Genomic DNA, 26,844 nt, shown 5'->3' with positions numbered 1-26,844 from the left:
ATATATATTTATGATAGATATCCGTCTATAGACACATATATATATATTATTATTATTTTTTTGGATAAAATATGATATATATACATAATATAATTGTTTTCCATCACTGTAGAGACGCATGTGAGCTATATACACAATATATCCACACACTTTATAAGACCGGCGCTTATCCTCTCTACACCTCAGCCCGGACCGGCATTACCACAGCGCCCTCCACCCGCCTTCCCACAATGCATTGCGGAGCACAGTGCAGGAATGACCTACGACGCGGCCGGATGATGAGTTCCGCGTTACCATGGGAACCCCGTACGGTTTACTCCTCGGTTGCTAGGTAACGCCGCTGGAGGCTTGTGAGCGGGCTTCGATTCCTGCGGTAAGTAGCCTGCACTGTGGAGATATTATTACTATTATAGCTATGTATAGTGTATTGTGTGCACGTTACTATGTGCAGATGTGATCGAACCGACATCATCGCTGACGATAACCTACATAGAAGTTACTGACCGGATAATCGATTGTTTTCCATTGATCATAATTGGTGCTGTCGTTGTGATCACATTCATAGAGATAGGAAGGATTTTCTATCATGTAGATCAGGAAGGGGAAACCTTCAACCCTTCAGCTGTTGCAAAACTACAATTCCCATCATGCCTCAGCAGCCAAAGCATCACTTTAGCTGTCCAGGCATGATGGGAATTGTAGTTTTACAACAGCTGAAGTTGGAAAGGTTCCCCAACCCAATGTAGATAATTGTGATTATAGTAGATACCTTATATTATATTTCCTCCTATGAGGATGTAATGTTCCCACAATATCTTTTTTAGGCAAAATAACAGCAATGTAACGAGTACGAGCCACGGAATCCACTGGATCTTCTACGCCCGGATTCCGTAGTCTGAACCTACCCTCAAAGGGAACCTGTCGCCATGAAAATGCTACCTAAGCTATCAGACTCATGTTATAGAGCAGAAGGGGCTGAGCAGATCAATATATATATTTATGGGAAAGATTTAGTATAACTTGTAATGTTTTGTTTAAAATCTCTGTTTCCATGCTGAAGAGTCCAGTGACCCCGCCCACTGGACTCCTTAACACAGAATAATGCGGGATTTCACTCAACATGTTATAATGAATCTTTTCCTACAAAGTTATATATCAATCTGCTCAGTTCTTACTGCTCTATAACATGATGAGGATAGAATCGATAGCATTGTGTTAGTGACAGGTTCCCTTTAAGGCTATGCACTGACAGTTTCTCAGTCCCACAAAACAAACCTATATAGAATCACATGACATGATATTGCTTCATTAGGGTGGGTTCACACTACGGAACCCGAGCGGAGAATTTCTGAAAGATTCCGTAGCTCGTACCCGTTCACGGCCACGCGCCTCTCCGCCCGTGCCATAGACACCATTCTATGCACGGGCGGATTCTGCATTCCGCCAAAAGAATTCTTTCGGTTGAATGGGGAATCCGCCCGCCCATAGAATGGTTTCTATGGAGCCGGCGGAAAGGCGGCAGTGAACGGGTACGAGCTACGGAATCTGTCAGAAATTCTCCGCTCGGGTTCCGTGGTGTGAACCCACCCTTACAGAGGAGCAGCTGAAATATTATACCGGTAGGAAGTTGTTTCTAGTATATAAATTTTTAATAACCACATTTCCACTAAGGCCATGTCCTTAAACGCAGGGTAAGATGGCTGCTGTTAGTGCTGATCTACAAGAAGAAGGAGATACGTCCTACAGTGCAAGTGACCAGGATGTCCCACATGACGGTGATGAAGAGGAAGCACAAACAAGTAATGAAGATCAGAGAAGATCCTCAACCTCGGGACCACCGGAGGAACAGCTCCCTGAAGACCCTGATGTAGATGTGGACGAGAAAGATGAAGCAGAAACCGAAGAAGAGAGTCCACCTAATGCTTCACACGAGGAAACATCTCATGATGCAAAAGAGGAGGAAGCCGTCCAGGTAGAATGGACAAAAGATGTTATATACTCAAATAAACCAGTCACAGTAATGTCTAAAGCAAATGTCCCATTAGGTACATCGCTTTTTTTTTCTTTTTACAGTAGCTGATCGGCGCCAGCGTAGCGATTCCCGTGCTCGGCGCTGCTCTTTGGCCGTGCTCGGCCCAGCTCTATGCACTGAGGGTGGGCCCACTGCCAACCAGTGTGACAATATCCCCTCACCCCTGTGATGCGGCTCCATTAGAATCAATAGAGCCGTGTCAGAGAGGGAAGGAGATATGGTCCCACTGGGATCCAGCAGACCTGCCCCCAATGCGTAGAGCCGGGCCAGTGCACTAAGTGCAAAGAGCAATACTGAGCGCGGGAACTGGGCAGCGTTTCAAAAAAGGACCGTGCCACCGGGATTCCTGCTCCGGCGCTGCTACAAAAAGAAGTACCTAATGGTACATTCACTTTAAGGGGTATTCTGAGTTGGAACACTTATTCAACATCTACCTGATATGTGTCTGACCACTGGGGTACACATCTGCTACGTATATTGTCTGTGGAACTGACAACGCTCCTTAGACAATGAATACAGCAGCACACACAAGTGTGATCTGCGGCCCTAGTTTGGGTTCGTCAACATTCTTCAAACCCAGACGCTCAGCATTTGACTCCTCATGGCTGCAGAAGTTGGATGAAGCCCTTGGGAGTCCTGGAAAATATGCATACATCCTATGGCCTAAGGCTGTACCTTGTATCCATGTTTTCCAGGACTTCAAAGAGACCATAGAAGATGAATGGAGCAGTGATTGGGCATGCACAGCCGCTCTGTTCATTTAAAGCTGCAGTTTTACTGTATTCTGGGGTCTGGCAGAGGTCCCAGTAGTTAGGGTCTTTCCACAATAAAAGAGTTGTTGGATGCAAACGAGTGACGGTCAGTACCTTTTCAGGCACAACAAATTGACCGGCCGGGCTGTGCGAATGATCCTTGTATCGTTCGTGCAGCCATGAAAACTGACAGCACAGATATGAATATGCCACAAAGAGAAAACAGTAATGATTTTTTTTTCATAACTATCAGCGTTTAGACGGTACGATATATCGTACGGAAAAATCGTTTTGCGATCGCGCGCCTGCAGCCTGGCCCGCCCGCAGCCCCCCCCCCCCCCCCCCCCCGCTCATCCGCAGCCCGGCCCCACGGTCAACCGCAGCCCGGCCCCACGGTCAACCGCAGCCCCCTGCGCCGCCCCGATCACCACCCCTGCCGACGCCGCTCTGATTGGCACCCCCGCCGCCCCGATTGCCACCGCCTCTCCGATCGCCACTCCGCCGCCGCCGCTCCGATCGCCTCCCCTCTTCAGTGCATTGATTGGCTGAAGAGGTGAGCCGGGAATTTCAAACGGCTCCTCTTCAGCCAATCAGTGCTGCCGTGCTTTGATTGGCTAAAGAGGGGAGCCGGGAATTTCAAATGGCTCCTCTTCAGCCAATCAGTGCGGACGGCTGGACTATCGAGGGCGGTCGGACTATCGCGCGACGACTGTTTACACGGAACAATCGGCGAATTTTTTACAAACGGCGATTTGATAACATGTTAAAAGATCAAAATTGACGATTTCTCGTTCGTCGTTTGATCGTTCGCTGCGTTTACACGTACGATTATCGTTCGAATTCGATCGTTATCGCGCAAATTCGCACGATAATCGTTACGTGTAAACGCACCATAAGTTAACACAATAAAGATTTGCCTGATTGCATCGGATCCGGTGAGTGCTGAACCTTTTTTCTCTTACCTCATCACAGATATGAATATACTGGGTTCTGGGATATGTATACATCTTTATTGTCAGTTTCCAGATCACAAGCAGTCTATATTTACCATCCATGCTGCTCGTGATTCAGCACCTGGCTCTCCGGTTCCCCAACCACTGCTGTATCTTTAGGCCCGCCTCATTCTGGAGGAGTCGGCGCTGATGGTAAGTATGCACTGCTTGTGATCTGGAAAGCACGGATATATATGTATATTTGTGCTGTCAGTTTGCCTATATCGTTATTGGCCTCACATCCCCTGTTTACACTGTAAGATGTGTGGCTGATAACAATAAATTTTAAAGCCTGTTCTAAAGACACGATCAGCCGAGGATTGGGCTTTTTCCCACCCCTTGACTGATCTCTGTTACCTTTACCCAGGCAGATTATTGGCTGCAGGAGCTTTTCTAGCAATGTTCCTGGCCAATAATCGGGAGAGGATATGGTTACACTGGGGGGAATCGGGCCTAACTCCAGTGTATAGAGGCGGGCTGGTGCACAAGAAGAGAATGGCACAAAGGGCAGGAACTGGGCAGAGTTTTTTTTAAAAAAAGGACAGCGTTACTGGGATGCCCACACCGACTGGGTAATGTAAAAGAAAGTTTTATAGTCTATGGGGCCCATACCCATCTGTGCATGTATATGTTGGCAATGGCATGTTCCCGTTCGTGTCTCAGGAAGCACAATCCTAGTGTGAACACACCCAAGAACAGACAAGTAAGGAGCCACCATATGGGGATTCATTCGATGACATTGCTTATTGTTTGATAAATGTTGACTGCAGGATCTTACTGATGAAGATGAAGGAAAAGATGAGTTAGAGGATAGTAACCCTGCGCAGGAATCCTACGAAATCTCTGACAACAACCTTACAGAGAGCCAGTGGTCAGGTGATAGGGACAACCGCCTCTCTTTATCTGATGATGTGAATGACCAAGAAGAGGCAGAAGAAAATGCCGCCCTGGGGGTCTCGGCCACCGAAGAGTCACTCGTCTACACGGCGACTCCAAGGACTGTGTTCGAAGAGGAAAACCCCATTTCTACAGATAAACCTCTTGTGAGTTAAAACAAAATCTTAGAGATTACTTGTCATTAACCCTTTATAGGCCCAGACTGGAGCTTCAGTGGAGAGCTTCCGGATCACTTCAACTAACAGCCGGGATGGGGAACCTTCAGTCCTCCAGCTGTTGCAAAACTACAATTCCCATCATGCCTGGACAGTCAAAGCTCTACGGCAGCCAAGGGGAACCTTCGGCCCTCCAGCTGTTGCAAAACTACAGCTTCGCTTTGGCTGTCCAGGCATGATGGGAATTGTAGTTTTGCAACAGCTGGAGGGCCGAAGGTTCCCCATCACTGCTCTAGGGCATAAGTGTCAACCGATGTCTCTCCGGCTGTTACAAAACTACAATTCCCATCATGCCTGGACAACCAAAAGCATTGATGAGAATTGTAGTTTTGCAACAGTTAGAGGGCTACGTGTTTCACACCCCTGTTGTACAGCGTTACCTGAATATTTTCTATTACTTGTCATCCACTAAAGTTACACACACATTCATGCATATACTGTACTAATGTTTGCTTTGTTTTGTGCAGAATTTAGCATGGTCTTTCGGCATGAATAGCAATATCCCGATTTATAATCTTCATGATGAAGAGCATCAAGTGGCCGTTTATATATGTGCCCATACTGCTGTAATCCACGATTTTACTCTAAACCGTCAGCGCCATCTACAGGTAAGAGGAGGATATTTTATTCACTGTCCTATACCCTGTTGTTTACTGAAGAGGTTGTATTGTATTGTGCAGACTGTGTATGACATCAGGCAAAGAAGCTTTATTAAAGGGGTAGTGCGGCGGTAAACAATTATTCACAGAATAACACACATTACAAAGTTATACAACTTTGTAATGTATGTTATGTCTGTGAATGGCCCCCTTCCCCGTGTCCCACCACCCCCACCCGTGTACCCGGAAGTGTGGTGCGCTATACATACCTGTCACGTGCTGACTCGTCTCCGATCTTCAGTCAGCGATGTCGTCTTCGGCCGAATCCCTCCAAGCGTCCTGAGTGCCGGCCGCCCTCTGCCGTGTCATCGGCTGCTCAGCTGCGATTGGCTGAGCATAACTGTGCTCAGCCAATCGCGTCTGAGCATCTGATGACGCTAAAGAGGGCGGCCGGCACTCAGGACGCTCGGAGGGAATTGGCCGGGCCGTCCGAAGAAGACATCGCTGACTGAAGATCGGAGACGAGTCGGCACGTGACAGGTATGTATAGCGCACCACACTTCCGGGTACACGGGTGGGGGTGGTGGGACACGGGGAAGGGGGCCATTCACAGACATAACATACATTACAAAGTTGTATAACTTTGTAATGTGTGTTATTCTGTGAATAATTGTTTACTGCCGCACTACCCCTTTAAAGGGAAACTATTAGCCTCCTGGGTCCTATTGGACAAAGCTATTTTTAACGACTGACAATAAACGATCGCAAACGAGATTGTTTATCATTAAAGTGTCACTGTCATTTTTTTTTCAATAGAAATCAATAGTCCAGGCGATTTTAAGAAACTTTGTAATTGGGTTTATTAGGCAAATCTGCCATTATCTGCATTCAGAAAGCCTTTCCCCAGGCATTTTTCATCTAATAAACCCAATTACAAAGTTTCTTAAAATCGCCTGTATTCACCATATTACACAGAACGATAGTCGTTAGTTACTCCATCTGATCCCAGAAAAAGAAAGAACAATCTGCAATTACACTGAATGATTAGTGAACAAATGTAGAATAACATCGAACATTTTAGGGTCAGATCTAAATCAATGATCAACAACACAAACGATTTTTCGATCATTGCCTGCAATTATACAGGAGGATTATCGCTACAATTTGAACAATATAACAATTTTCTGCACGATAATCGCCCCGTGTAATAGGGCCCTAATGCACAAGGGGGGCTGAGGAGGAAGTTATGTCTCTTACCTTCCTCCTCTGCACCATTCCTGTGCAGTTTGTAGTTGAATCCATGGCCTGGAGCACCGTTAGGAGCACTGCCCCGCCCCCCATCACACCGGGCTGGCCCACTCCTAATGATAATCAATAGAGTGGGCAGGCGGGATCGGGCCAATGGGGGCGGGGCAGTGCTCCGGGCCATGGATTCAACTACTAACTGCACAGGAATGACGCTAAGGAGGAAGGTAAGTAACATACATTTTTCTTCAGTGCCCTGTGCCCATTATGGGGCTATCAGCAGGTTAGATTCCTCTAACCCTCTGATAGTTCCCCTTTAAACTGTCTAAAACACAAAAAAATCTGATTTGCTCACAGCAACCATTTTGCCAGAGTAATTTGAGAAATGAAAGCTGAGCTGTGATTGGTTGCTTTAGCTTTAGCTTTGGCTGTCCAGTCATGATGGGAATTGTAGTTTTGCAACAGCTGGAGGGCCGAAGGTTCCTCACCCCTGACCTAAATAATGTATTTGTTAATAAAGCAGCCATGAGGATTTTCGTACACGCTTAGCCATTAGTTTCTTGCCGTCTTGTCTTCTGCATGGTAATGTAATAGGGCATTTATGGCTGATAATCAGCTCATGATCCTCATGTCTGCTCCTGGCTTCACCATATGCTCTAACAATTATACCATATGCTTGCTGCCTAGCGTGCGGACTGGGGTTCTGGAATAATATATTGCAGTTTGTATACTCTGCTATGGAAATGAGAATTCCTGTGAAAGCCGAACATCTGATATTTTCATATCATCCAAATATGGACACCGCGCCTGATGATAAATATTTTATTGCTGGCGGGATGTTGTTTAGGAACACCAGCTGCGAACAAACGCTCTGACCTCCATAGCATGCTGTAATGGATGAGTACTTACATAAGGATACGGCTTAGTGGTTCTTAGGCCTTATTCACACGTTCAGTGATATTTTCTAGTCCTGAAACAACCCGCTAAAAATTACGGATTGGACATCCGTAGTACATCCGTATTGCATCCGTATTTCCATAAATCCGTTTTTACTACTGACTGCTTAATACAAGTTAATAAAGTTGAGTAGGTTGAAAAAAATAATAGCACTAGTTTGCCCAACCCCTAAAATAAGTCAAATGATCGCTTGTCAACCTGTGGTTGCTTAGAAACAGAACCCTGTGACCTATAAGTCATCCATATTTTTTTACGGGAATACGGAAATACGGATGCCAAACATGTTGCAATCCGTAAACAATTGACTTCAATGAGAGGATCCAAAAAAACAAATCTGGGTCCGCACTGGGTCTGCACTAGGACATGTCCTTTTTTTTTTTCGGCATTGATTTTCATCCGTTTCATCTACTGATGAAGTCCAACAGGGCAACAAAATGTAATTTTGGGCAGGGGGTGGGGGGAACATAATCAAGAATGCATACTTACCGCTCCCCGTGCCCGCGCTGCACTGTGTCCCGCTCCAGGGCATTCCCCAGCTCTTGGCTCTTCTACATCACAACACGGTTGATGGACGCTCCACTCAGCCAGTCAGTGAGAGAGGCGCTGCAGTCATTGATTGGCTGATGGGGCATTCATCAGCCGGGTCAGGCGTTTCCCCCCAAGTCGTGTCGCTCATATCTTACTGTCTCTTCTGCTCATCAACCATACAGCAAAAGATTCTCTAATGTCTCGTTCACTATTTTGGATAAAAAAAAAAAGGGGAACCAAACCCTTATATTCCACAGAAAAACAGAGTGCAGAGTAGATATTGTGACCTGTAACCTTTTGCTTAATGGGGGTATTTCTATAACCCTTATCATGTCCTTGTCTACACTTAGGGTCACTGTAGCTGCATTTCGTGTTTGTGTATTAGTGAGGACAGACGATGGATTGCTACAGGGGACCAAGGGCCAGAGAGTCTCATTATTGTATGGGATTCATTTTCAGGGTAAGTACATCATACATTACATAAGCTGAAGTTCTGCAGCGCTGACTAAAAATCCATATTATGTTATTAAAAAATAATAATAATAAAAATGATCCTAAACAAGTGTGAAGTAGTAGCTACATGGAGCCATTACTGAAAAAGTATGCAGAGTTGCTAAACGGCACTGTGTGGTTCAAGGCTCAGGTAGGGTGCTCTGCCCCATGGTCCCAGACCCAGGCCCCGAAGGTAACTCAAGAAGTAGACAAGAGGCGGCACTCCGAACTTAAGTGAACAAAAGGTGGTTTAGTTTATCCATCCAGTATGCAACGTTTCAATCTGCTCAATGAGATCTTTGTCAAGCACACTTGTACTCTTGTCTATTGTATCTTGTCTCTTGTCTATTTCTGAAGCCATTACTGGGTGGAGGGGGTCTGTACAAAACTCACTAGTACACATCAACAACACAATCTCTCACTATAAGTTCACATATGTTCCCACTTCAGGAAAATAGCCAGGAAAATATTGTGCTAATTGTTAGTGACCATCTCTTTAACGAGATGGTCGCCTTTCACCGATATTATTATGAAGTGGGAACATAGCTGTAGTCTGTTCTCTTAGTCCCACCTTCTTTATCAAGTGCGGCCCCGCCCTTGTACTGCCTGTGAGCTCTGTCGTCAGAGCGGGGTATGAGTCGCACTGCCAAGGTTCATCCCCTGCTCTATGCATCGATGAACAGACTGTGGATGTTTATAAAGAAGTGCTGGGCACATCGGAGTAGACACAGAAGGAAGAACAGAGAAGGCTTGCATCAATCGGGGGTGGAGATATCAGGCACTGGGTCCGCCTCCAGGGCACCAGAAGACCAAATTTGCATATTGTCAGGAGTCGGGCGGTGGACTGAGCACAAAGATTACACCATCAGAATCAGAGTGGCTGCACCAATAAGGTTGTATGAAAATCTTGAAGTGATACATTTGCTTTAAAATTAAAAGAGTAGTCTGAAATCTAACAGTTGGCAGGGACAAAGATAAGAAGCAGTCCTTACTCACCTCTCCCTGCGCCTGTGATCTGCCATATGATCGACTCTGGGACTCTGAAAGGCATTTTCAACCAAGTTGTGATGACGTAATGACATGGGGAAAAGGCCCGCCGCGGCTGATGGACTAGGTACTCATCCAATCAGTGACTGGCTGAAGAGCCAGTCCATCAGCCGGGTTGTGTCGTTGGCAACGCACGAGATCCAGTACCTCGGCAGGGGTCCCAGAGCAGCGATCCGGCCCTGAAGAGGCATGGGGAGAAGTAAGCTAGTACCCTTTGTATTTTTCCTCCCCCGTGCCCCTGCCATATAAAAAACAAACCCGGCGGCCAGACTTCTCCTTTAAAGTTTCATCAGAAAATAGCCTATTGTTTTATAACTATGTATATGTTAAAATAATCTTGAAATCTTGCAGCAATTATTCTGACCACTATGCCTAAAACTAAGCCGAGACATCCTGTTTTGTCTGGGATGATAAGGAGGAGGCTGCTGGATAGCAAATTTTGCGACATTAGGCTATGTTCACACAGCGTATGTTTTACATAAAGTTACAACAACGGCCATGATTTATGCAAAACATACGTTGCATTTGAATGAATGGAATCCCGGCCGGAGCGTATACACATAGTAGCGCCGGCTCGTACTCGTGCAACAATATGAATGAGTGCAATATAGACTGAGGACATAGTAACTGGTGATTGCGGCTAGTGACTTTTACCAAAAAAATATAGGGTATTTTTTTGAGACGGAACTAATTTCACGGGTACTCTTAGGCCTCTGGATATATTTAGAATCCCTATATGATTATTCTCCTATGTGCAATACATGAAGTTTACACTAGTCCCCAGTAGCCCAATCCATAACAATTTGTTTCCACGATCTTTTACTGTTATTCTGTATTTATGGTCATTCTTTTATATTTTTTGTAATATATGGTATACTATTTTAATCATGTATTTTTTTTTTATGAATCGTGCTAATAAAAATATGGAATTTGGATTGTGAACTATGCCCAGAAGTGTGTACAATAGTATATGCTCCAACCGGGATTCCATCCGGCCGCACAGAAAACTGACATGTCAGTTTTGTGCGGCCGCTATTCATTGAATAGCCCCGGCTGCATGATCCATTGTGTGCAGCGGTGAATTGCCTGTGTGCGCCCGCATCTGAATTCAGCAGAAATGAAGATCATCCATCCGTTATTGCAGTACCGGCTGGGTAGATAGTCAGTAACACCGGCCGTTCCGTGACCCGGCCGAGTCACAAAATGGCCGGTGTTTTATGTAATCTGAACCCAGCCTAACACTGAAAGTGACACCATTAGATAGAGAAGACAATAGGAGTTCAGTCTCCCCACCCTTGTAGAATGACTTCTGCACAGGTCACAGAGCATGCTTACAAACATGCCCTGTCCATGGGTCTTGCTGTAAAACAGAGTTTGAGCAAGATAATAATGTACTATAAATAAAATAAGAAATATTACAATCACAGAATAGAAACAGATTGAAAAAAATACACGTTGCAGTATTTGGATTAAAATAGTCAATTTCCTTTAGTGAATGTACCATCACATAAGGAATTTTTTTTGTACATTACCCTGTTGGAGCTGAGATCCCGGTAGTGCGATCAATTTTCCAAAATGCCACCTGGTTCCTGCGCTCTTCACTGTTTTCTTCTTGTGCACTGGCTCTATGCACTAGAGGCGGGCACAGCACCCCCAGTGCAATGATATCCCCTCCCCTTGGTGACGCGCCTGGCTTCATTGTAATGCAGGCTTGTCACTGAGGGGAGGGGGTCATTACATTGGGGGAGCTGGGCCGGTCCACAAGAGCAAAACATCGCTGAGTGCGGGAAGTTGGTGGCGTTTTGAAAAATGGACCATGGCATTGGGACCCCCACGTCGGCGCTGACAGGGCAATGTAAGAAAAATTGCCTTAGATGATGGTACATGCACTTTAAACATATCTGAACCAGTTGATAGCACTGGGTAGGAATATACAGACATCTTTTTGGCAGGAAGTATTGTAGGTATTCCCTAGTAGTAACAACATTTACAGGGGATCCTCTGATTCATAATGTTAACAATACAATATATACATTCAGTGATAGTAACATGACCAATTCACACAATGCATACATTTCCCCATACACATATGTACTGCATAACTGATTCATGTTATTTGTGTTCCTTTTGCAGAATTCCTGTTCACACCATATTTCAAAGCCATCCTCATGGAGTAATAGCCATAGCGATGTCTCGTAATGCAAAGTACTTGGCAACTGTTGGAGGGGGCACCGTTCAGGTAGCTTCTAATTTATTTTGGCATTCTTGTATAGTATCATGCCTTTCAACTTTTGTTGAGAGCAAAGAGGGACGTTCAACAAAATGTGCCATTCCCCATAGCCATACCACGCACCATAGCCATACCATGCGCCATAGTCATACGGCGCCCAAATACTTTTCCCATTGCTGTCCGAACAATAATAGGGTGTTGCCATACGCTACAGATCTTTTGCAGCAGAAAATGGGGCAAAAAACAGAAGTGGATTCATACCAAATCGTCACACTGTTACTGACCAAATCCAGTAATACCAGTGTATATGGAACAATATATTATATGCAAACCTTCAGCAGATAGTGACTAATACCACTATTCCATTTCTAAAATGCAGCATATCAAAACTATTATACTAATACCAGTATACAAAAAACGTATATTATCACCACACAGTGACTACTACAGTGACTAATACCATACAACTACTAAATAATATCCACTATACAAAATCCAGTATTCCTCCATACACTGTCCCATATAGACATAAATACCAATAGTACACAGGCTCTGTATTATAAGGGATTACAGTGCAGTTACATCTAGTGACTCACACGTGACGTCTTCTATAAAGGGGGACGTCGTCTCTGATTGGAGACGCTCACTTTTCCTTTTCTTCTCCATCTGACTTGTCCATCATGAAGACTTCTCCTGGTGACACCTCATCTCCACTGAATCTACCAGACAAACATTTTAGACTCTTTACTCCAGCACCAGCCTCCCCTCTGTACAAAATCCCTATCCATATTGCTCCACACTGTAACTCTGCCCACTTTGTTCCCCCTTTGGCACCTCCCTGTAATTCAACTGTCACTTGAATTACCATTACAAATTGAATTACAATTGGGGGATACTGTCACTTGCCCCCCCCCCAAGTGACAGTATCTGCCTACATATAATCCACCTGGTACATATAATCCCCTCTCCTATGTAGGCATCCCCACTTTTAGTTTGGTCCCCTACCCCCATATATGTATCTCCCAGAGAAAAAAAAAATTGCCAAGCTGCAGGGCAGCACATGTCCGGCGCCTTTTTTCCCCACTCTGAGCGCACGAGTGCCAATAGCGCCAGAGTGCCGGGGAAGGGAGCGACCTCTTAAATGCTGCCTGAGGCTACAAGAGTACTTGGCAGAGTGGGGAGCCTATGTCTCCTTGCTCTTTCAGTGTTAGTGCTGCATTTAACTGTGAGTTAAAGGGCCACTTGCAGCACCCAGCAGGCACACTTGGCGCTGACACTGGTGCAGGGGGAGTGGGACACATACATGGTCCCAAAATCTTGAATGTCCCGCCAGATCTGGGAGGGTTGGGAGGTATGTAGTACTTTTATGTTTAAACTTATCAGCTAATTTAGCTTTTTTTCACTTTTAGAAAGTCTCCATTTGGGATTGGACAACAGGTTCTGAAACACCTATTTGTACAGCTGAGCTAAATGCACAGTTTGGCCTTCAGGTGAGACACTTGATAATGTATCCTTGGAAGCTGCTGTATTGTAGACACTCAGCACCACATACAGACAAAGTTTCTTCTTCCAAAAATTAAGAGAAAAAGCTGCACTCACCAATATTCAAAAATTGCTTTATTTATTCCAAACTTCCTAGTATTGTTAGGATTAGGGCAGGGAGAGACAAGAGAAAATCTGTCTCTTCCTGTTCCCATCCCTACAATACTATACTAGTATAGTTCCCATCCCTACTACAATACTAGTATGTTTGGAATAAAGAAAGCAACTTTTTAATATTGGTGAGTGCCGCTTTTTCTCTTTCTCACTGGTTTGTGCTTAATTATAAGGTGCTTAGTAACTGCACAAAATTCTGCTAAACAAAAAAAATACAAAACCGACAGAAGTTGTGTTTTTTGTACATCCCTCCTAAAATGAAAAGCAATTATAAAGATGTATATAATCCATGATGGTACCAATATACCAATAAAAACTACAGATCATTAAAGAAAATAAAAATGAAAAAAGCTTATGGCTCTGAAAAATAAAGTATAATAAAGGGATTTTATGATGTTGAGAAAAATTAACTTAAAAGAAAAAAAAAAAGCAAAAGATGGACGTAGCCCTAGGGCTGCCTGGAAAAAATGGGTACATATGGGTAAATATAGGTCTCCTATGGGTGTATCTATGTATTTCAGGCAGCTTAAGGGCTTACTCTATCTTCACCAGGCAGCAGGTTTTCGAATACTGAGTGTTCGAGTTTGTGCCAACCCAAACCTACTGTAAGTTCGCTCGTCTCTAATTTTTTACATTGATGGAAATATCTAAAGCCCCAAAACAGCTGCAGAACCTAGGGATTAAATAACAGAAGTTTCCAATCTAAATATTTTCTTTCTTATCAGAAATATATCATATTTAATCCTGAAGACGAGGCACAGCTGATCACCAACAGTGACACCCAAGTCATCTTTTATTCCTGGGTAAGTAAGGTTTGGCGAGTCCACCATTTCTCTACGATCATTTAACCTAGGACTCTGAGTCGTGGTAGAATCACGGCATACTCACCTTCAACCTCAGTGCTTCAGCATGGGGGAAAACTTCTAGCAGTTTTTTCTTTCATAGGAAATCATAGAGCTGACAAATCGTTGGAGTGAAGGTAATAGCCCTATTTCACGGAACGATTATCGTTCATAGACTCGCTCCAACGACCGCTCGTTAACGAGCACTTAACGATTTTTTTAAGCGAACGATAACACATAATACGTGTGGGAACGTGAACGATATCTGTAGTGTAACGATTTTTTTGCGGTCGTTACATCGTTACATGGTCATTTAAAACGTTCGCCGGGCTGAGCATGTAGGTAGACATTTCAAGAAAGACTGAAAGATTTTTTATTCAACAAAAAGATTAGCGAATTATTGTTGAAAGACCAACCATTTTTTTTCGACATGTTGAAAAAAAATAGTGAACGACTCAACGATGATTTCGTAGTTGTCGTTCGCTCGTTTACAGCTATTCCACAGAACGAATATCGTTAACGAGCGGCCGTTTGAGCGATTTTATGAACGATAATCGTTCAAAACGTTCCGTGGAATAGGGCCTTAAGTCAAGCCCATTGCCATGGAGCCCATAGTGTAACTGTACATCAAAATTTACAGTGCTATGGCCTGTATCGAGAAATGATCCAACATTAGGAAAGTTGTTCAATTTTGATGAACAGTGTAATTTTTTTGGTGACTTTACACACTGACATCAGACTTATGTGGAATGTTTGAGGAATTGCTCATAGTAAACAACCAGATTTAAAGCGGCACTATCAGCAGGTTCGGGCCAGTGAACCTGCTGATATGAGCTAGCCGCTATTTACCTCTGGTATCCCAGGCTGTTCTTGTTATTCCGGTCCGGCCCATTATAGAGGTGTTTTCGGCTAATTGCTTTTATGCTAATTAGCGTGCTCGGCGCATTTGGGGTGTTCCCCATGCCGCCTAGCCTGTCCCCTCCTGGCCCGCCCACTATGCAAGCGGCATAGCGGGTGCTTCGGGAGCATGGGGAACACCCCAAATGCTCCTAGCACGCTAATTAGCATATAAGCAATTAGCCTAAAACGCCTCTATAACGGGCCCGACCAGAATAACAAGGACAACCTGGGATTGCGGAGGTAAATAGCGGCTGGCTCATTTCAGCAGGTTCACTGACCTGAACCTGCTGATAGTGCCGCTTTGAATGGGTGCTACGACGAAAAGCTTTTTCTTATAAATCAGCTGGCACCATAAAGTTATATAGATGGGTAAATTACTTCTATTTAAAAATCTAAAGCTTTTCAGTACTTATCAGCTGCTGTATGTCCTGCAGGAAGTGATTTATTCTTTCCAGTGCTCTCTGCTGCCTCCTCTGTCCATGTCAGGAAAGTCCAGAGCAGGTGATGTTTTCTATATGGATTTGCTGCTGCTCTGGACAGTTCCTGACATGGACAGAGGCGGAAGCAGAGAACAATGCGTTATACTGGGAAGAATACATTACTTCCTGCAGGACATACAGCAGCTGATAAGTATTGGAAGGCTGAAGATTTTTAAACAGAAGTAAATTACAAATCTATATTACTCTCTGACACAAGTTGATTGGAAAAAAAAATTGCCTAAGTACCCCTTTAAAGCAAAAATGAACAAATTCACTGTATTGTTGAGTTCTTTCTCACCTTTTTTTAACAGGATAATTCTGGTCTGGAATATGTAGCACCTCCATTGAATGATAAGGTAAGTTTATGGTTCATTTTAAGGAAATTTGTTTTTACTGATAAGACCAAGATATCACTTTACAGCACCCCCCCCCCTCCCCCCTTATCATCACAGACAGAACAGGAAGTCTCAGCTTAATTTTAAGCCTAGTGGCCAAAATTAAAATTGTATTGGTTTGCTCACTGGCTGATCGCTCGCTTTACTACACAGGGAGATATCTGCTTGATTGGACGGATAATCTCTCATGTAATAGGTCCTTTACTGCCACTTAAAATATCAAAGGGTTTGATCAGTCAGGGTTTCTGTGCTGAGGCCTACACTTATTGCTATATATAGCCGGGAGAAGTATGCACCTGCATGCTTCACTCTGTGGCTCACAGCTTGATACACAGCACAGGAGACAGCTTCCATAGACATAGGGTCGTTTTATATTTAAAGGGGTAGTGCGGCGCAAAAAAATTATTCACAGAATACCACACATTACAAAGTTATACAACTTTGTAATGTATGTTATGTCTGCGAATCGCCCCCTTCCCGTGTCCCACCACCCCCGCCCGTGTACCCGGAAGTGTGTGGTGCATTATACATTACCTGATCCGTGTCGAGGCTGTCCGCCATCTTGTGCCAAACGTCATCTTCAGACGCACGGCCGAAATTTTTTTAATATAAGTGAATTACAAATATCTGGCAACTGCTGGGACCAGTTGATTTAGAAGAATAAAAATTTGGTGAATAACCCCTTTAACAGAATGACACTGGTGAATTGTAAGAAGGAATATGGAGAGAAGCCTGATGCTCTATAACTATTTCTTCCTGTATTTTCTACGCCGCTGTGATTGATTCTATATTGTTCCAGGCCACATCCTCCCTTACCCACAATGCTCAGCGTCCCCTAAATGCACTGACCCTGACATAAATGTTCTGCTCCGTTCTCTCGCACTGTCAACATTGTCCAACGTTATGTGAATACTAGCGTACACTTTTCTCTTGCAGACGTTTAACAAAGCGGTGGGAGCTTTCAGCCAATCAGTCTTTGATTTCAGCAATGTAAGATCCTTGACAGCTACATCTGCAGGGAAACTGGTTGTCTGGGAGACCACCAATCCCCCACTGATCGGAACAAAGTCTCCCATAAAGCCACATAATAAGAAAGCTTTAAAGTTGATGCATCTGCAGAAAGATGCCATTACTGTGCTCACTACCCATGACAGGTAATGAATTCATTTACTAACAGCCTATAGTAGCTGCCTACAGTCAGGAACCATAGCAGACACCCTACCGGGGAGATTTTGCACTGTAATTTTGAATAAAAAAAATATTTTCCAATGTTTAAAGGGAATGTGTCACTTAAATTTGCTTTTACTGATTAGAGTCAGGTCTTAAAACGGGTTATTTTATTCTCATTTTTTTTATTTCACTTTTTGTACATTGTTATGGGGGCGGCCATATGGCCCGGCAGGGGCGTAGCTAGAAATGGTTGGGCCCCATAGCAAACTTTAAATCCCCCCCCCCCCCCCCCCCCCCCCCCGAATGACCACGTAGTTAGGGGACATTTGCAGAACCCAGGAGGCTCGCTTGGCCACTGGGCGCTGCAAATGATGACAGCTCAAAGGTCTCAGTGTATTGCAGGAAGAGGCCACTAGGCCCCTGTGATGCGGTGGGCCCCGTAACAGCCGCTATGGCTGCTACAGCGGTAGTTACGCCCCTGCTGCCTGGGCTGTTCTTAACAGCATTTAGTGACAGGCTTTACAGCAGGACTCATGGACATAGACGACAATAGACAGACTCTGTCCCTTTGAGATGAATGTGAGACATTGCTGAGCGCACTCCGTGACCTGTGAAGAGGTCATTCCACAGGGAGCTGCTATTGTCTCCTCTATTTACTGGTGTCACATGGCGCTGCAATGCTGTACAGATCACTTTACAGCAGCCTCCTCTTATCACCACAGACACAACAGGAAGTCTCAGCTTAGTTTTAGCCCCAGAGGTGAGAAGGAAAACTGCAAGATATCAGGATTATTTTATAATATAGATAGGAAAATTGTGACAGAAAGTACTTATCAGCTGCTGTATGTCTTGCATAAAATGGTATTCTTTCCAGTTTGTAGAGCTGGAGAGGTTTTCTATGGGGATTTGCTACTGCTCTGGACAGTTCCTGACATGGACAGAGGTGGCAGCAGAGAGCACTGTGTCAGACTGAAAAGAATACACCACTTCCTGCAGGTCATACAGCAGCTGATAAGTACTTTTTAATAGCAGTAAATTAAAAATCTTTGGCCCTTTTCATTTAAATGAAAAAAAAAAAAACACAAAATAATTCTATATCAGATTCCACTGATGCCAGATAAAAGGAATATGAATGTACTATGTGTATATGTAAGGTCGCTTGAATAACTCGCGGTTGGGTAGAAGGATTCTAGTCATCAGTAATTGCTATTGCGTTTTTTATGTCATACTCACACCCCATTGCTCCTCATCTTTCTCCAGATATTACGTTACTGGGGATACTCGAGGTCACGTGAAATTCTACGACCAACAACTGCAGCTTGTAAATTGGTACAGCCATCTTAATCTGACGCCTATCTATTCCATGTCGTTCTCAAAATGTCCCCCCGTAGGGGCATCTGAGAAGACAAGATATCCCGAGGACTGTTCTATTAAGGGGGACCAGTTTGCTATCAGGTGATATTTCTCATATATAAAATAATTTCCTAATGGTCGGTCATTTTTATTGTGTATTTTTATAATGTGTATAGTATATGTGGGCAGTATTGTTTTACAGTAGATCCATTCACTTCAATAGAACTAAGTTACGAAACTGCACCCAAACTGGAGACAAGAGTGGGGCTGTCTCTGGAAGAAAGTGGCCATGTTTTTGTAACACTGGATAACCCCTCGTTCATCACTTGATCTAGGCAGGCTCTCAGCTTTTGTAAGGCCTCTTGCTGAGCTGTATCCTTAGAGCCTTATGGTGATACACTAAGGGGCCTATTCCACGGAGTGATAATCGGCCCGATTTGGCCGATTATCACTCCGTGGAATAGAGACAATGATCAGCCGATGATCGTTTATTTAAGTTCAAACCTAAAATCATCGCGCACTGATCGCGCATTGCTGCGTGGGATAGAAATGTGCGGTCGGTGCCCAATGATTTCAGCAGCACCATATATTACCTACACATGTTGCAAGGCTTCTCCTGCGCTCCTTCTTCCTCCCAGTCCCGCGCAGCAGCAGCAGCTTCGGAGCGGCCTGCCTTAGCTGACAGAACGTTCAGGCAATCACTGGCCAGTTCCGCCGCTGCCAGTGATTGGCTGAGCGGTCTGTCAGATAAGACAGGCCGCACCGAAGCTGCTGCTGCTGCGCGTGTGTCCGGGAGGAAGAAGGAGCGCAGGAGAAGCCTTGCAACATGTTTAGGTAAGTATGGTGTTTAAAACGGGGTCTGCAAGGGCATCGGTAACGATGTCCCTGCTGCTCTCGCTAAACGATTATTGGGCCATGGAATAGGCAGATCTAGCAGATCGGCGCTAGTTTACATTATTGATCGGGCCCCCATCGGCCTGTGGAATAGGACCCTATGCGTCCTATTACAGAGGCTGACGATGGCCTGATCAATATTGTAAATGAGTGCTGGCCTCAGGACTAAAGATGAGCCAACCGTTGGACTTATGGTCCGACGGCATCTGCGCTTGATCGTGATGCCTGTGATCCCGGCTGCATAGTTGCTCTCTCGGGAATATGCGGCCAGGATAATCCAGGGAATTCAAGATCGATTCCCTGGAATATCCTGCCCACATATACCCGAGAGCGCAACTATGCACCCGGGATCCCGAGAGCGCAACTATGCACAGGCATCACGATCGAGCGCTCATCTCTACTCTACGGAAGGCATATTCCCCTGAATTGTGATGACATCACAACTCAGGAAAAGGCCTGTCTCAGCTGATGGACTGGCCACTTAGCCAATCAGTGACTGAAGCGGTGTCCTGCTCCAGTCACTGACTGACTGAGCGGCCAGTCCATCAGCCTGGTCATAGCATATGAGCTCTAGAGATCCCGAAGCTCGGTGGGGGTCCTGAGGCCTGTCTCACCACTCACCACGAGCACAGGATGAGGTAAGTTAATACTTGTGATCAGTTTCCCCCTTGCCCCTGCCGGCTGCAGGATTTTATAAGACACCAGACTTCTCCTTTAAGCAGTGGAGCCCTCCCTAACCTTATTCTTCCACTACCTATGATTGGATCGGTTATTGATTAGAGCTTCCATGTAGCATAGAACATGAATGTATTGTAAGTTACTGTAACAAAACTTCCGCTCATCGGCTTATGTCCTTATTTTTTCTTGTCTCAGCAATTTCATTGTATCCACATCAGACGGCATGGTTGTCCATGTGTTTACTGATGGTACGATGCTGAAGAAGATGCTGCAGGAGCCCACTGAAGCCGTTCACGCACTCGCCTGTCACCCATCTAAGACCCAGATTGCTGTTGGAAGTCACAATGGAATATTGAAGGTGTGGGATTACCGAGATCGGAAAAGCTTCATCAGCAGGATCTTTGGAAAAGACAAATCTTTACATTGCCTATCTTATGACCCCAAAGGTAAATGTTATGTGCCCACTATCTGGGGATATTCCGCAAAGAAATTTGTATAGTAAATCTGCAGCAGGTCACAGTACCAGCTAAGTAGATAGGATTTTTTCTTATTTATCTCATCTACACACAGTGGAAATAGTTCCGACTGCTAGGCTGGGTTCACACTGCGATTTTGCTTTTCATTTAAGGGATCTGTTTTTATACTTTTGACATATGAAAAGACGTGGTCAACTACAATTTTGTGTATGACAAAAAATGTTAGGGCAAGATTCACTCACAACGGATCCACAGTTGGTTTCACTCTGCGAATTCGCAACAAAATCTGCTGTGGATCCATTGCCTTGTATTTTCTATGAGAATACATAACCACAACCCGGCCGTAGCATACTGTACCTGCTCCACCCTCCGACTTGCTTCGGGGGCTCCTGCCGTCTGCACTTCCCGCTCAGCCAATGAGTGGCTGCGGCGGGGCAGTGCACTGATTGGCTGAGCGGGATGTCTAGCCGGGAACCCCCGGAGCAAACCGGAGTGTGGAACAGGTAAAGTATGCTCTGGCCGAGGGGGGGGGGGTGTAACTTACAAATTTGCAGCGGGATGTCAATTCTGCTGTGAGTATGTATTTTCATTGAAAATACAAGGCAATGGATTAGCTGCCATTATGTGTGAATCTAGCCTAAGAAAGGGTGTGCTTTAATCCATTTATTTTATATGGAAGCCTATAGAAAAACAGATCCAAATGGACAGCAATCTGTTTTCCATACATTTTTTCAAATAAAAGGGATTTGTTTAAATGACTGAAAAAACGCAGTGTGTGAACCCAGCCTAAGTGACCTGCGGTGTGGATTTTTAAACTCTATCGCGTAAAAATTTATGTCACAGATTTGTCATGCATTTTCCCCATTTAAATTAAAAGGAAAGGTAAGATTCCCACCACAACAAATCTGTAAGGCTGGATTCACACTGCGTTTTTGCAGTCCGCTTAATGTATCCGTTTTATGGAGGAAAAAAACCTATGCCATTGTGTGGATCCATTGACTTCCATTATAAAAAAAAATATATGACAATATTTTTCTACATTAAAAGTAACCATTTAAAAAAAGATCTGTTTAAAGGACTGCAAAAACACAGTATGACCCCTGCCTTACTGTCATAAAAATCCTCATGAAAATCTGCAAAGATTTCTGTGTGGATCGGCTGTGGAAGTAATCCGTCTAGTATGCATTTACCCTTAGCAGTGGCTCTGAAACTGGTCATCTGCCATTATAGCCTATCCACACTAAGGATCTGTTCACACACTGAGCAAAATCAGCCGAATTCCGCAATGGAGCTCTCCGCCATGGAATCCTGCCTGCCTCAGTGTCAAACAGCGTGTCTATGGGAGGAGCTCCGCTGCGGCCAATTTTGCTCTGTGTGAACATACCCTAAGAAAACGAGAATTCTGTGCTTGTTACTAATTGTTGGTCTATCACAAACTGTCAATGAAAGATCCACAGGTTGTAACTAGTTTACCCAGGCTTCTTTGTGTCTGTGAGGCATTGGATTATGTCTCATGGATTTTAGCTTTTTATTCCCACTGTGTCAGAAGGAAAATAAGCGATCTCTTTTCTTAATTTCAGGTTTGTATTTGGCTGCCGGATTTGTAGATGGAAGTGCGCATATCCTGGATGCTGTAACACTAGAGGATGAAACCACAGAACCTTTCAAGTATGCAAAAGGATCAATAACTCATGTCACCTTCTCACATAATTCCCATTACCTTGCTACTGCAGTAAGTATGGGCCTCTGTGTGGACATTTCTCTTATAGCAAATGCTAAGATGTTTCTTTATTTCTTAAAGGGGAACTATCAGCAGGTTAGATAAATCTAACCTGCTTATAGCCCCCTAATGCACACGGGCGCCGAGGATGAGGGTATGTCTTTTACCTTCCTATTCGGCACTGTTGAATACACGGCCCGGAGCACCATTAGGAGCACTGCCCTGCCCCCATCGCGCTGATCCAGCCCGTCCACTCCATTGATTATCATTAGAAGGAGCAGATGGGCTGGCTTGGGTCCAGACCTAATATCATTGGTCGCCGACTACACATCGCTACATGTAATAGACGGCTGATAATTCTGTAAATAACACAATAAAGTTTATACAACATTACCACTCCCTGCTCCCAGGTGTTCTCTTCATTTCTACCCGCTGCCCACAGCACTCAAGAGCGACAGACTGCTCAGCCAATCACTCTCCAGGAGGGGACACCCCTGCAGCTAGTGGATGGCTGAACAGCCTGTCACTTCAGTGACTGGCTCTGAAGTTCCACCAGCGACTGCGGACAGTGAGTAGTAGTGAAGACAACACTGGGGAGCAAGAAGAGGTAATATATAAACTTCATATATTACTTTTTGTCTGGGCGTTCTTATATCTTTGCAGTGTATATTGTGAGCGTGCCCCTTTAGCTTTTTTGGTCTATATACAGTTTTATAAATCCGGTGCAGGAGGGGTCCGCGCCGCCTACCACCTCGCCGTAAAAACACACAAAAGGCCAGAATACCCCATTAAATATGATAACATAATGCATATAAAGTATGAGGGGTGGACTTATAGAATTTGTATAGAGTCTAATAGCATATAGTAACGCTACGATTACACACACATGCAGTATGGCAGTGCTGCCCATGCCCACATGGTCAGGCAAACCCCTAATGAAATATACAGCATTACAGGGTTCAATGTTTTATCTTCTAGGATCAAGAATTCACAGTGACGCTATTTCAGCTAATAAAACAATTTGATGGAGGAAAAGCATCCTGGGAATATCTAGGCAGATACCAAAGTCACTATAAACCTATACAGAGTTTAATTTTTGGCATACATCTGGATAGCAATGAACCAAGACTCCTGTCACTTGGCATGGATCGGATGTTGGTCAGTATCTATCTGTCTGTCTGTCTGTCTATCTATCTCCTATCTATCTATCTATCTATCTATCATCTGTCTGTCTGTCTGTCTAATTCCTATCTATCTATCTATCTATCTATCTATCTATCTATCTATCTATCTATCATCTGTCTGTCTGTCTGTCTATCTATCTCCTATCTATCTATCTATCTCCTATCTATCTCCTATCTATCTATCTATCTATCTATCTATCTATCTATCTATCTATCTATCTATCTATCATCTGTCTGTCTGTCTGTCTAATTCCTATCTATCTATCTATCTATCTATCTATCTATCATCTGTCTGTCTGTCTGTCTGTCTATCTATCTCCTATCTATCTATCTATCTATCTATCTATCTATCTATCTATCTATCTATCTATCTATCTCCTATCTATCTATCTATCTATCTATCATCTGTCTATCTATCTATCATCTGTCTATCTATCTATCTCCTATCTATCTATCTATCTATCTATCTATCTATCTATCTATCTATCTATCTATCTATCTATCTATCTATCTCTCCTATCTATCTATCTATCTATCTATTATCTATCTGTCTATCTATCTATCTATCTATCTATCTATCTATCTCCTATCTATCTATCTATCTCCTATCTATCTATCTATCTATCTATCTATCTATCTCCTATCTATCTATCTATCTATCTATCTATCTATCTATCTATCTCCTATCTATCTATCTATCTCCTATCTATCTATCTATCTATCTATCTATCTATCTATCTATCTATCTTCTATCTATCTATCTATCTATCTATCTATCTATCATCTATCTGTCTATCTAGTTAATTGGTGTGTGTGTATATCTTTGTCTGTCCATTTGTCTGTATGTCTTATGCTTCTCTTCCATTTTCCCTACAGGTAGAATATGATCTTACAAACAGCAGTAAAGACCATCTTGTCATTCAGAGCAGCGACCGTATAGACCAGAGCGCCGTTCCGCAGTGTTTAGTCTGGTATCCTCCTCTCACTAAGGAAAGCTTTATTCTTGTTGCCAATGATGAGTACAAAATGAAACTTTACAACGCAACTACTAAAATGTGCAGGTAATCCGAGGAAATCCTCTCCCTTTCTTGCGTCACTTTACACACAGTAATCACATCTGCCATGTGAAAGGTTTATGAAAGAATATCCTACTTTAATTAAATCCACCAGTGCCAATAATGTGTCATAGCGTTGTGGCGTAACCAAGGAACTGTGAGTCACCTATCATTTACTATCCAAGTGTTCTCATGCAGTGTGATTCATAGCTGCTCTTTAATTTAATGGGGTAATGAAAATGAACTGGTTTCAGAAAGTTATATAGATTTGTTATTTACTTCTGTTAATCTCCAGTCTTCCAGTACTTATCACTGCTGTATGTCCTGCAGGAAGTGGAGTATTCTTTCCAGTCTGACACAATGCTCTCTGCTGCCACCTCTGTCCATGTCGGGAACTGTCCAAAGTTGTAGCAAATCCTCATAGAAAACCTATCACTCTTTATATATTTTTATACAAGTTTAGTACCTGTTATATTCTTTTTCTTATTCTTGTTTACTTTTTACTATGATGTTTACTGTGTTCTTTGCCGATGAACACTGGTTTAGATACATAGATCTCGTGCTTTTCTATATACTTTGTTTCTGACGTGTTTTGTCTATGATATAACGCAAATATCTTTGGTGCAACTTTAATATGATGTTGTAATTCTTCATTATATGAAAAATTAATAAAAAGATCCTCTCCTGCTCTGGACAATTCCTAACACGGACAGAGGTGGCAGTAGAGATCACTGTGTCAGACTGGAGAGAATACACCACTTCCTGCAGGACATACAGCAGCTGATAAGTACTGGTAGACTGGAGAATTTTAAATAGAAGAGAACTACAAATCTCTGGCACTTTCCGCCACCAGTTTTTGCGTGAACAACCCCTTTTAAATTACTGAAGGCATATCTATCGCTCGCATTTTGGCTGCTCTTTAGTGTTACACTTGTTAGTGAGTAGGAGGATGAGTAATACGGAGCATACAAAACATTCTGCCCATATCTTTTCCTATTTATATTGAGCTTGTCAAATGTTTATCATAGACAGACTCCTTATTATAGGAAACAGCTTCCCTTGTCACAGATAGATGGAAGGAACTACTGTCACTAATGGAGCCCAACCCTAGTGAATTCCCCCCCCCCCTCCGGCTATCACATGCATTTACATACACGGGAGGACGTTCAGGAAACCTTGATGATTTCTGAAGCAGCTTGAAATAATTCATTAGCCGGATACGCTGATGTTTACTAAAGATGATTTCTTACCAATGTTGTAGTGCAGTATTGGTTTCTCTGCGTGAAACCTCAGAGTGACGCGCCACGTGAATGCTTTATTCCTTATACTTCTTATAGGGAAAGATCTCAGCAATAACTTTCATTTTAATACTGATTATTATATTGTAAAAGAAACATTCTGGAAATAAAACCCAAATCTACAACCCAGATCTGTGTGTAACTGGGCAGATCTGGCAGTCATTCAGGAAAGCTGGGTGAAATGAGGTTGGAGCCGTAATGGCAGCTATATTACAGCTAAAACTAATAATGGTGCGTTTACACAGAAAGATTATCTGACAGATTATCTGCCAAAGATTTGAAGCCAAAGCAAGGAATGGATTTGAAAAGAGGAGACATCTCAGTGTTTCCTTTATGATCTGTTCTGTTTCTAGTCTGTTCCTGGCTTTGGCTTCAAATCTTTGGCAGATAATCTGTCAGCAGTGGCGTAGCTATAGGGGTCGCAGGGGTCGCCATGGCGACCGGGCCCCTACGCTAGGGGGGCCCGCACGGCCCCCCTTGCCACTTCCTCCTGTGCTCCCCCAAACCGCCGGACCTCTTTCAGTTCAGTGAGCTTCCGGGATGCCGGCCCTGGCCGGAAGCTCACTGATGCAGGACCGCGGCGCCGGGACTTCTCCTCCTCCTCCTCGGCAGCTGACATGTGACGTGATGACGTCACATGTCAGCCGCCGTGCAGTAGAGAGGAGAAATCCGGGCGCCGCGGTCCTGCATCAGTGAGCTTCCGGCCAGGGCCGGCATCCCGGAAGCTCACTGAACTGAAGAGAAGCTGCCAGGCCTGA

At 43.9% G+C, this 26,844-nt stretch overlaps 1 protein-coding gene across 3 annotated transcripts in view; it reads left to right on the top strand.

Annotated features, from left to right (window-relative positions):
* The first annotated feature begins 285 nt into the window (after window positions 1-285).
* CFAP251 (cilia and flagella associated protein 251) overlaps window positions 286-26,844 on the top strand; it is a 52,640-nt gene continuing 26,081 nt past the window's right edge. The window contains exons 1-15 of one of the 3 annotated variants that reach the window (XM_069964003.1): window positions 286-373; window positions 1,691-1,972; window positions 4,547-4,819; window positions 5,356-5,496; window positions 8,568-8,677; window positions 11,890-11,995; window positions 13,396-13,476; window positions 14,368-14,445; window positions 16,175-16,219; window positions 17,195-17,412; window positions 18,689-18,883; window positions 20,549-20,799; window positions 22,410-22,561; window positions 23,528-23,707; window positions 24,610-24,794. In XM_069964003.1, the coding sequence (XP_069820104.1) occupies window positions 1,697-1,972; window positions 4,547-4,819; window positions 5,356-5,496; window positions 8,568-8,677; window positions 11,890-11,995; window positions 13,396-13,476; window positions 14,368-14,445; window positions 16,175-16,219; window positions 17,195-17,412; window positions 18,689-18,883; window positions 20,549-20,799; window positions 22,410-22,561; window positions 23,528-23,707; window positions 24,610-24,794 (2,291 nt within the window). In that variant the 5' untranslated portion in view covers window positions 286-373; window positions 1,691-1,696. Of the gene's footprint in view, window positions 374-435; window positions 539-1,671; window positions 1,973-4,546; window positions 4,820-5,355; window positions 5,497-8,567; window positions 8,678-11,889; window positions 11,996-13,395; window positions 13,477-14,367; window positions 14,446-16,174; window positions 16,220-17,194; window positions 17,413-18,688; window positions 18,884-20,548; window positions 20,800-22,409; window positions 22,562-23,527; window positions 23,708-24,609; window positions 24,795-26,844 lie in introns of those variants that run through there. The other 2 variants (XM_069964004.1, XM_069964005.1) reach the window with 2 other exon arrangements.

Source organism: Dendropsophus ebraccatus, chromosome 3, assembly GCF_027789765.1.
Source record: "Dendropsophus ebraccatus isolate aDenEbr1 chromosome 3, aDenEbr1.pat, whole genome shotgun sequence".
Taxonomy (NCBI): domain Eukaryota; kingdom Metazoa; phylum Chordata; class Amphibia; order Anura; family Hylidae; genus Dendropsophus; species Dendropsophus ebraccatus.
Note: the sequence above shows the minus strand (reverse complement) of the source record. Positions and strands in the feature narration are given on the sequence as shown.